The 11,040-nt window shown below is 43.3% G+C and overlaps 2 protein-coding genes across 2 annotated transcripts; one reads left to right on the top strand and one right to left on the bottom strand.

The window, feature by feature from the left end:
* Positions 1–27: 27 nt before the first annotated feature.
* mettl13 (methyltransferase 13, eEF1A lysine and N-terminal methyltransferase) lies at positions 28–4,605 on the bottom strand. Its single transcript, XM_026159834.2, has 9 exons — positions 4,349–4,605; positions 2,796–3,068; positions 2,246–2,714; positions 1,959–2,158; positions 1,671–1,860; positions 1,265–1,429; positions 946–1,158; positions 715–846; positions 28–499 (listed from the first exon to the last, which is right to left on the bottom strand). The coding sequence occupies exons 1-9, from the start codon at positions 4,499–4,501 to the stop codon at positions 207–209; spliced, it is 2,088 nt and encodes a 695-aa protein (XP_026015619.1). The 5' UTR covers positions 4,502–4,605; the 3' UTR covers positions 28–206.
* Positions 4,556–7,176, top strand: itpa (inosine triphosphatase (nucleoside triphosphate pyrophosphatase)). The gene is made up of 8 exons (XM_026159835.2): positions 4,556–4,810; positions 5,062–5,119; positions 5,210–5,274; positions 5,351–5,424; positions 5,516–5,547; positions 6,363–6,475; positions 6,556–6,632; positions 6,829–7,176. The coding sequence occupies exons 1-8, from the start codon at positions 4,748–4,750 to the stop codon at positions 6,962–6,964; spliced, it is 618 nt and encodes a 205-aa protein (XP_026015620.1). The 5' UTR covers positions 4,556–4,747; the 3' UTR covers positions 6,965–7,176.
* Positions 7,177–11,040: the final 3,864 nt, after the last annotated feature.

The following is an 11,040-nucleotide window of genomic DNA, read 5'->3' as shown; positions in this document are numbered from 1 at the left end:
AGTTTCAGTACCACTCTACTACTTAAGTTTAAAGGATAAAACGTTTATTTGTGACTGCTTATGTTACACATGTACACTTTAAATGACATTGTACTGAATGGCAAAGTCAAAGCACTTTTTCCCATATTTTAATATGTTTGTCGTACAATCTCAAACACTGTCCCGACACGTGGTTAACCTCAGCCCTCAATGGTCACAAACATGCTTCACACTATTCTCAAGTCTTTTAGCAACTCTGCAATGTCTATATGCGGCCTACGGCTGGGTTCAGTCCCGCTGGAGCACAGTGCACTCTGCAGATTCTTGGCTGCCTGGTTTAAGGATGGCAAAATGTGGGTGGCGTCCGTTGTCTCCTTTTCACCACGAGTGCACAGAAGGACTTCATTTATCTCTTCCTCGATCTTTCGAGACAGGATGGTGGGAAACACGCCGCTGACACGCTCAAGCACGCTTTTCCTCAAGGCTGGGTCTCGACATGCAAGGTTCAGTATGAACAGACCTGGCAGGGAGAGATAAAGAAAGGATATTACTTGAAAACTAAGCACATAACTTTGATAAACTGTTTGTATCAAAAAGTAACATGTCATATTTGAGACTGATAAAAGTATGGCTGTTTATTAGTCTATTTTATTTTGGTTGCAAGTGTCACATCAATTTAGCAAAAAAGATAAGATTTAAGCATAAGAGATAAAGTATTTTAAAATGATTCTGTACCTCTGGGAGTTAGCAAGTTACGGACTTTCTGCAGGATTGGGGTTTCTACAAAGGCAGCAGGAGGACAGCTCATACCCAGAGTGCTATCTTTATTGTCTACATCAAACATGATGGCATCAAACAAATGACCACCTAGAGAAAAGGAAAAAACATACTTTATTTTTAATACCGATGAACCATTATATTCACTGGATTACTTTTAATTGCACTGTAATCCACACCCTCACTGACCTTCTTTTTCCAGTGCACAAATGCGTTCCAGACCATCCCCAAGAGTGACAGTCAAACGGTCATCTGGTTGAAACCCGAACCATTGTTTAGCCACCTCCAACACAACTGGGTCTAGTTCCACAACTTCAATAGTTACATTGGGCATAAAGTCCCGCAGAAACTGTGGAAGGCCTCCTCCACCGAGCCCCACCAGGAGCACTGACACTGGGATGTCTAGGAAGGATTAGGGAATGAAGTTTAATTGAATGTGATATTTTAGAGCAACTGAAGAGTGATAAATGCATGAATTACATGATAGGTTCTTCCTACATACACACACCTTTGTTCTGTGGCATGCCCACGCCAAGCATAGCAAGACAAGCCACCATGACTTCATGGTGAGCACAGCAGAGGAAGCCACTGTCCACAGTCATGGAGGTTGAAGATGCTACTGGAGCTGCTGATGCCTTGGCCTTCCTTTTGTTCTTTTTCTTCTGACTTGTCGCTGCCCAAATACAAAACAATAAAATTAAGAGCTGTACAACTTCAACATCTTCTGTTTTTTCCTTTTGCGTTTTGGTTTGCTCAGTTTCATGCATTCTGGTATTAACTGGTAATCTCCCTATACTGTATGTCTGTGCATCATTGGTTGTGCTCAGTAGGTTAATTATTTACTTGTAAAAAGACCATTCATAAAAAATACTTTATTATTAAGTGAAACAAATCAGGAAAGTACAAGACATTACCTGTATTTGATGAGACCAGACGGCTCTCTGATTGGACAAGGGCAGCATTAGACAGGAAAACAAGTCGGCGATACAGTTCTCCGTCCTCTCCTTTGACATTCTCCACGCAATACTCCCCACTCAGCTGACTCACTCCCCTGCTAACCTCCTCTCGCCAGCCAAGGTCACCTCCCACAGACAGAAATGGCACCTGAAAACAGGGAAAAGAGCACAAAGGAAAGTGCTTCTTTAGACTGTTAATATTTTACATAGCATGTTTTAAAAAAAGGGATGCTTATGAGTGGTTACCTGGTGGTTGGCTGGCATACCCGGGGGAGCCAGGTCCATCACCACTGGTGAGAGTTCTGACTGGACAGCTTGCATCTCTGTGTACTCCTGATTCCTGTGCATTGATACAATAACCAAGCGCCGAAAGTTAGCACTGGCTGCTAGCTGCCTCCGCCCCTCACCAGAGCTGTAGAGCCAGGCTGTCTCACTCCCTTGAGGAACTGACAAAACAAACAACAAATCAAAGGACTAAATACACCCAATTCCATTAGAAGGCAGAAACTTGATGAATTGAAGCCTGGGCTCACCGATAAATATAGCAAACTGGTTTGCTCTTGGAACCTTAGCACCTGGTGGAGAATCTTGTATTGTAAGAGTGTATCTGGGAAGGCCGGTCTTTGCATGGCAGAGCGTGAGTGAGAGGTTTGAGTTGGCATCAGTGTTCGTCCGGAGCCTCTTTCTCAAGACGGAGTAAGCCTGATGCTCCCTCACAGCTGACAACAGTTCAGAAACATGCGTGTGACGGACAGGGGCTCCATCCTCTCCGAGGCACATCTCAAGAATGGGTGTGGGCATAGGCTGACGGAACTTGGTGCAAACCAGAACAAAAACAGGCAGAGCAAACGAGTCTTCTTCTGTCCTGTTTTCTTCCTGCAGGCAGTGGAGCCTCACTGCCCAGCCGAGCTGAACAAAATGCTCCACAGCCAACTTGATCACGCTCTCCTGAGCCAGTGTCACACAGACATAACGACCCCCGACACTTAGCACACGACCCACCTGGAAACACAAGAAAAATACAGTGAAGTTCATGCAGAGGTGTATATTGATGATGCACAGCCTGATCAACCTGCTTCTCACCTCTGTGAGCATGTTCCTGGCCAAAGCTCCTTCTTCTTCAGATGCCATAGCATCTAAGGTGCCCTTGTCCAGAGCAGCCTGATAGCTTGCATCCTCATATGGAGTTTTAGTAGCATCCACCTGATGGAAGGTAAGGCCTGGCCTGCGCTCAGCATTTCGCTGGTTCATGTTGTTGACCACAGTCTCACTAATGTCTATATTGGTCAGATGCTTGTAGCCAACATCATACATCTGTTCACTCAGCTCAGAGTTACCACAACCAACCACCAGCACCTGAAGGACAGAAATAAAGCCTAGCGGTCACTTATCAAGGCAAGAAATATACCAAGGCACAATCAGTGTTAGCAACACCCAAGTATATAAACATTTCAGGAGGTGGATGATTTGGTAAACTTTTCTTCTTTGCTCAGCTTTCCTATTTAGGTGTCATCAGAGCAGATGACCTGCTTCCATCTCATCCAGTCCCTCACATCCTCCTATGTCCACTTTCACTACATCCATGAACCTTCTCTGAAGTCTTTCTCTTTTCTTCCTGCCTGACAGCTTCATATTCAGCATTCTTTGTCCAATATATCCACCATCTCTTCTCTGTAAAGGTCCAAACCCGTCCTTGCTTCTCTGACTTTGTCTCCAAACTGCTTGACCTGCGTTTTTCCTCTGATACACTCAACTCTTCTGCCTCCAGCTCGGCCTCCTATCTTTTTGTTAGTGCCACTGTCTTCAGAATATACATCATAGCAGGTCTCAGTCCCATCTTGTAAACCTTCACTTTCATTCTTGCTTTCATAATTCTGTTACAAATTACCCTGAAAATTCTCCACCCCACTTCATCTCTCTTGTTCACTGTTCATTGCCCCCAACTTTTTAAACTTGCAACCTTTACGCCTCTTCCTCTTTACACCTATCTCCCTCTCACTCACAAACATGTATTCTGTCTCGTTTCACTGACTTTCATTGGGCTTCTATCCAGAGAATACTGGATCTCTCAAGGCTCCCTCCCGTCTGCATCCCTACTCTCACCACAGGTCATGTGTCTGTCTGTCATCTGCAGAAATTCCTGCCCGACATCAACGGTCAATCTATTCATCACCACAGCAAACAAGAAGGGGCTCAAAACAGATCCCCGATGTAATCCCACCCCCACCTTCAACCAATCTGTCACCCCTACCGGACACCTCATATATGTCTGCATTACCCTACCATACTTCTCCTGACTTCCTCACATAGTACCACAGTTACTTTCTTGACTCCCTATCATATGCTTTCTCTAAAGCACAGTGCTACTCCTTCAGACCTTCTCTATATTTCTCCATTAAAACACTCAAAACAAACATTGCCTCTGTAGTGTTCTTTCTCTTTATAAAGGCATACTGTTGCTTGCTGATCATCAGTTCTCTCCTCAATCTTGATGATCTGGCACATCAGCTCTCTGTAGTTACTGCAGCTCTGCATATCACTGTTGCTCTTGAAATCATGTGGCAAACTAAATTTCTTAATGCAGTATTAAAAGAAACAGTGAGTGTTTCGCCAAACCCCTTCGTCACCCAATTTACCTTATCTTGGACTTTGATGTATTTGTGCAGCACACCGCACAGTTTGTTGTAGTCTCCATACCATTCAAAAGCCTTCTCCCCTCTCTTCTTAAAAAACTTCTCCCAGTACTCAGCAGAGCTGAACTCCTCGGCGGTGCGAGGTAAAAGACTCATGGTCGTCTGTGATGGTTCAAAACGTTGCAGATTTTACCGTAACTTTACCTACAGCCACTTCTACACATGGCACTTGGCTCTGATTTCCACCCGGACAACATTGCTTCCAGTACCGCTTGCTGATTGGTGGAGTGCCCCTACAGATTTAACGATGATTGGCTGAGGCTTTCAGAGTTGCTGTTATTGGTCGCTGCATATGTGGAAGTGCTCGGTTCGCTGTTGTTAGTCATCCGGGTTCAATTCATCATGGCGGTACCCGCTGGAAGGTCTGTGGTTTTCGTGACAGGGAACGCAAAAAAACTTGAAGAAGTAAGAAACAAATACTTCATACCTGAGATGGATTGTATGTTTACGGTCGGAGTGGCCTTTCTAATCCGTTCCAGGAAGAATAGTGTTCATTTAACGGTCCTTTTCATGCTGCATGTTGAGCTAGCTAGTTAAAGTGAGATTGAGACTGGAGCAGTAACTTAATCCAGAAATCCCTTGTTTCGTTTGCCACAAAAAGGCCTCACAAGATTTATGAAGATTTATGCTTCGTCTGCTTGTTTGTGATCCATCAGGTCATTCAGATACTGGGCGACAAGTTTCCCTACAAACTAGTGGCGAAAAAGATCGACTGTGAGTATCAAAAGTAACACCACCGGCTAAAGAAAAATAAATACATTAAAATTATGTGGTCATTGCTTTTGCAAAATTTTCTTTATGCAGTGCCTGAATACCAGGGAGAGCCAGATGAGATCTCCATACAGAAGTGTAAGGAGGCTGCACGACAGGTACAATGTAATACCACTGCCATATCACGTATTAATTAAAGACAGTGCCTTAACACCCCCGCCCCCCCCAATTCAGATTGATGGACCAGTCATAGTAGAGGACACCTGTCTATGTTTCAGAGCTTTGGGGGGATTACCTGGTCCTTACATGTAAGTCAACTATCTAAAGTATGTATTCAACGGTATCATCTTACATAGTGATAGTGAGCGTCAATTTTAAAACAAATATCTGTTTCCATAGTAAATGGTTCCTGGAAAAACTCAAACCAGAAGGTAAGTAATGAAATAAATGCTATCAAAATGTGTTGTTTAAACAAACGTATTCAGAGCTTGATGAATGCTTGATAATCAAGTTAGGAAATCCCAGAAAGTTGATTCAGTTCATTTGGGCAGATTGCTTTCAATTGGAGAAACCTGTCATCCCTTATCCAGATGACTTCACTGCAGGCTCCCAAACCTTATAGACAGTACGGTTGCATAAAGATCAGCACCATTGCTTAACAATGACTCACATGACCAGATATGCCAATTAGAATTTTCTTCAGAAAAACCAAAGAACTGCTGGCTAGGCATGTTGCACGGAAGTGTTACCTAAGCAGGCCAGAACTTGGCAGTCTACACTTACAAGCCAGAGGCCAATCTTTTGATGAAGATGTGCAGATTCTGGACAGGAAAGAATGAAGGTTTGAGCGAGGAGGGCATTGATATAAAAATAGAGGCCCCCTTCCTCAGTTCTAAAAGTAAATCTCCTACCATCTTACAATGCCGTGATTGGAGCCATTCCCCAGTTCTTTGTTAGTAGTACTCATGGCCATTCATATTTGCATATCAGCAGTCATCAACTGATCGTGTGGCTCATTCTTATGCAAGCACCTTAATAGTTAAATTTTACAATCTGTTTATAAACCTGCAGTCAGCTGATACTGAAGAAGTCACACGGTCACTTCACATAAACCAAATCAACATTCTGGTATTATGCAGAGCTTCTTTAGAAAAACTAGTCTTGACTTTTGAGGGGTGTTGTTTTTTTTTTTTGTTGTTGTTGTTTTTTTTTCTCTTTAAATTATTATTTTTAAAATACGTTTTAGGCTTGTACAAACTTCTAGCTGGATTTGAGGATAAATCTGCATGGGCTCTCTGCACTTTTGCGTACTCTGCTGGGAAAGATGAACCCATTCAGCTCTTCAGAGGGAAAACAGAGGTCAGTCTGTCTCTGTAAATCTGTCCTGGTGTTTGTGCTTTTGTGCGTGCATTTTGAATTGACTCCTGTGGTATTTTCAGGGGTGCATTGTAGAACCCAGAGGGCCTCGAGACTTTGGCTGGGATCCCTGTTTCCAGCCAGATGGATATGACAAAACGTAAGCAAAACAATTTGCATTTCCCCCTTTCGACCAACAAGGGGAGCCAGAGGTTAACACACTGCCTCTGCATTATCAACCATACAAAATCCTTTTTGCTTCATGCGGTGCACTTGGGATGAAGTATTACTGTTATTATTTAACATTTGTATCAAATAATAATTTTCACTACTAATTTCTTCTCACTTCTCTGCAGCTATGCTGAACTGCCCAAAGAAGTTAAAAATTCAATCTCCCACCGGTACCGGGCGCTTGCTGCCATGTCTGAGTATTTCTCGCAAACCAACAATACCACACCACAGACCAAGAAGAAGAAAAAGGAGGAAGACTAAAGATAACTTTTGCTCCAACTTCAGGCTTTGAAGTTGCAGTATTATGCATCAAATATAAAGGGAGAAAATATTCCTTAATAAGACACTGTTTGTTAGCCCAGAAAAATACAAAAGATAAAACATTTTTGATGCGTACCCGTAGTCTCTTAAGCGGGCAAAGTGCTGCGTAATATCTGTTTTCTCTTATTTTTTAATAAATGGTTTTGAACAAATGCAATAGTCCATGTGAACATTTCTCTTTGAATATTACCTCTTGGATACTCTGAGACAACCTTCTGAGTTTTTGCTTCCAAGGACTGACAGAGATAGACTGAGGAAGAGTATAATTCATAAAAAACAAGAGCTCCAGGGTCCTGATGAGAGCAGCAGACTCCTCTGTGGCTGAGACTGGCTCCTGGATTTGGGGAGGGAAGCACAGGGCTAGAGTCCAGAGAGGGGAGGGTCCCTGAAAGGGAGAGCGGGGTGTTCAGTACAAACACCACAGTGATAACAAAGAATCTTGGGTTATAAATGACCCATGAAGTGAAAGCCTCCAAGCAGGAACTATGCATACACCTGTGACTAATATCTCCCACATGTATTGAATCAGTGATGCATGCTTCCACAGCAGTAGAAGCATGCGTCTGCTTCTACTGTTACCAACTGTTTAATCACTTCAATCACTTGAATCAGTTGTGTATTGTTCTCACTTATCTTTCCTACATGAAGCACTGCACACTGTAAATTTTTCCCATCTAGTTAATAACATTGATAATCAGTAAAAGTAACAGTTTCAGAAATAAAAGTGGAAACACAGGACCGACCACCCTGTTTCCCTAGACCTCTGACTCTCATTTGGGAGTTGAAATAACAAGTTGCAAAAAAAAAAAGAACATGGGAGCTGTTTTGTTCTCGTCAGGAAACATTACCAGTTTTTCCCAGAATACGAAGTCTGCCTGCCAGGCTTCAGGTTACTAGAGGTAAAAGACAAAACAATTACTGTAAGTGCTGAAGCATTAATCAAAGCCCCACTGTCTGTGTGAATGTTGGATCATTTGAAAGGTATGGCCTGCATGGTAAATGGCCTGCATTTGTATAGCGCTTTTCTAGTCCATAGGACCCCAAAGCGCTTTACACTACATTCAGTCATTCACCCATTCACACACACATTCACACACTGGCGATGGCAAGCTACATTGTAGCCACACTGACAGAGGCGAGGCTGCCGGACACAGGCGCCACCGGGCCCTCTGACCACCACCAGTAGGCAAACACGGGGTTAGTATCTTGCCCAAGGATATTTGGCATGCAGCCAGGATGCAGCCTGGGATCGAACCACCGACCTTCTGATTAGTGGCTGACCTGCTCTGCCACCTGAGCTACAGCCACCCCCTGTATGATAAGGGCATGATACCTAAATTTCAATACACTGTCCAAGCCTACTAACAGGAACAATATTCATGATTTTAATATGATACAGTTTTTGGCTGATAATGTGTTATGTCGTCCCTGGGGTCTATTTATGTAGATTTCTAAGTGTCTTCAGCCTCATATGTAGAAATCTCACAATATATTTCATTCACTCCACTTTACTTTCTTTAGTACTACTTGCAGCTCATTTTTTCTTGCCTTTTTTGTACTAAAGAGTGTCTGCAGCACTTAAAAAATCTGTTTCCAAGAAAAAGAGTTCTACTCCTGGTACCATCCAAACTATAGAGATTAATAATGCTAAAGTTTCTGAATTTTCTTAAAAAGCCATTCAGATTTAAAGTTTTTGGACAGAGTTTTAAAAAAAATGTTGTAATCCAGATACTGATTTCTGGAATAGGAAAATAAATAAATAAAAATTATATATATATATATATATATATATATATATATATATATATATATATACACACACACACATATATATACATTAGGGGTGCAACGATACACAAAATTCACGGTTCGGTTCGGTTCGATACTTTGGTGTCACGGTTCGATATTTTTTCGATACAAAAAAATGTTCATGCCTTTTTAATTTGTCATTTATTAAAATTATAAATATATATTTTAACTCAAAAGTACAGTTTTTAAATTTAATGTTGCTGAAACAAAAATAATTAAAAAAATAAATATATCTGATTGAGGAATCACTCATCTTTGGAAAAGAGAGTTTATTACAGAGAAATGGCTCTTTCCAAAATAAAAGCTATACTATACGCTTCTTCTGGGCTATATTCTCAGCAGCATATTGTAGCGGGTCAGGGCTGTTCGGGGTTCTGTTTGTACAGTTATGTTTTGTTTATGTTGCCATAGTGACGGGTGACGCCCTCTTGCTGCGACGGTGTGTCCTTCCGGGGTCAGAGGGCGCCCTGTGTGTTGTTGTTGTTGTTGCTGTGCGGTTGCCGCGCTGAGCAGTTAGCTAGCGGCAGTGTTCTTCTGCAGATGTCAATAAACGGCTGTGCTCCCTGGCTAGCTCACGGGAAGCAAGACCAAACAACACCTCCGTCTCCTCGTTGTCTGAGCTCGCCACATTGGTGTCAGAAGTGGGATGATGGTGGCACCCCATGTTCTGACCCGAGTGACTTTTCCCCCGCCTGTCGTGACCGGCAGTGCGCCAAAAGAAGGCACCTGGATATTTGCAAAGTGAAAGCAAAAAACAAGCGCAAATTCAAACGCGATTTCAATATGTCACATATTGACAGTGGCTCACCGATGCCAATGACATAATTACCCAGCTACATTTCCGAAAGAATGCAAAAGCATTGACATATATTTTTCCTTCCTACAATAGCCCGACGGGCAGGGCAGAGATAGATTTTGGTAGCCGGACTGGAAAAATCGCTAGCCCGATTTTGCAAGCCCTGTGTTACAGGCATGGCCCTTTAAGGATGAAGCCTGATGGGAAATGTATTCGGGATGTGTGTAGCGGGACTGCCTGGTGTGTGTGTGTGTGTGAAGAGAGAGAGCGGAGAAGGGGAAAAAGTAACGGTTAGCTACAGAAGAGACAGAAAGAAAATAAATAAAAGGAATATAATAACTCCCTCGACAGCCAGAGTTGTGTCGGCGATGCTCGCTGTGAGTAAACTGTTTCAGCCCACTGTACGCTGTGTTCGTGCCTTAGAGAAGAAATAAAGTTCGGTGAAGCAGTTTCCTACGCCTCCTTCGATCTTTTTGCTAGCGGAGTTGACCTGTATAGTAAGCTGTTGCCGGCTACGAGTCAGTTACGGAACCTTCAAGTAACTGCCAGAGGTTTCCTTACTACGGTTCGGGGCCGCGGATCTGGCGCGGTAACACCTGTATCTGATTGAGGAGTCACTCATCTTTGGAAAAGAGAGTTTATTACAGAGAAATGGCTCTTTCCAAAATAAAAGCTATACTATACGCTTCTTCTGGGCTATATTCTCAGCAGCATATTGTAGCGGGTCAGGGCTGTTCGGGGTTCTGTTTGTACAGTTATGTTTTGTTTATGTTGCCATAGTGACGGGTGACGCCCTCTCGCTGCGACGGTGTGTCCTTCCAGGGTCAGAGGGCGCCCTGTGTGTTGTTGTTGTGGCTGTGCGGTTGCTGCGCTGAGCAGTTAGCTAGCGGCAGTGTTCTTCTGCAGATGTCAATAAACGGCTGTGCTCCCTGGCTAGCTCACGGGAAGCAAGACCAAACGACACCTCCGTCTCCTCGTTGTCTGAGCTCGCCACATTAGTGTCAGAAGTGGGATGATGGTGGCACCCCATGTTCTGACCCGAGTGACTTTTCCCCCGCCTGTCGTGACTGGCGGTGCGCCAAAAGAAGGCACCTGGATATTTGCAAAGTGAAAGCAAAAAACAAGCGCAAATTCAAACGCGATTTCAATATGTCACATATTGACAGTGGCTCACCGATGCCAATGACATAATTACCCAGCTACATTTCCGAAAGAATGCAAAAGCATTGACATATATTTTTCCTTCCTACAATAGCCCGACGGGCAGGGCAGAGATAGATTTTGGTAGCCGGACTGGAAAAATCGCTAGCCCGATTTTGCAAGCCCTGTGTTACAGGCATGGCCCTTTAAGGATGAAGCCTGATGGGAAATGTATTCGGGATGTGTGTAGCGGGACTGCCTGGTGTGTGTG

This window comes from Astatotilapia calliptera, chromosome 23 (genome assembly GCF_964374335.1).
Source record: "Astatotilapia calliptera chromosome 23, fAstCal68.1, whole genome shotgun sequence".
NCBI classification, from domain to species: Eukaryota; Metazoa; Chordata; class Actinopteri; order Cichliformes; family Cichlidae; genus Astatotilapia; species Astatotilapia calliptera.
Note: the sequence above shows the minus strand (reverse complement) of the source record. Positions and strands in the feature narration are given on the sequence as shown.

Bases quoted from the DNA above. Each gene is read 5' to 3' on its own strand.
- itpa (XM_026159835.2), top strand. From the start codon at position 4,748: ATGGCGGTACCCGCTGGAAGGTCTGTGGTTTTCGTGACAGGGAACGCA. The intron at 4,811-5,061 runs GTAAGAAACAAA...GTGATCCATCAG, and splicing joins ACGCAAAAAAACTTGAAGAA to GTCATTCAGATACTGGGCGA. The intron at 6,476-6,555 runs GTCAGTCTGTCT...TGGTATTTTCAG, and splicing joins TCTTCAGAGGGAAAACAGAG to GGGTGCATTGTAGAACCCAG.
- mettl13 (XM_026159834.2), bottom strand. From the start codon at position 4,501: ATGAGTCTTTTACCTCGCACCGCCGAGGAGTTCAGCTCTGCTGAGTAC. The intron at 2,159-2,245 runs GTGAGCCCAGGC...TTGTTTTGTCAG, and splicing joins CCAGTTTGCTATATTTATCG to TTCCTCAAGGGAGTGAGACA. The intron at 1,430-1,670 runs GTAATGTCTTGT...GTATTTGGGCAG, and splicing joins TCTGGTCTCATCAAATACAG to CGACAAGTCAGAAGAAAAAG.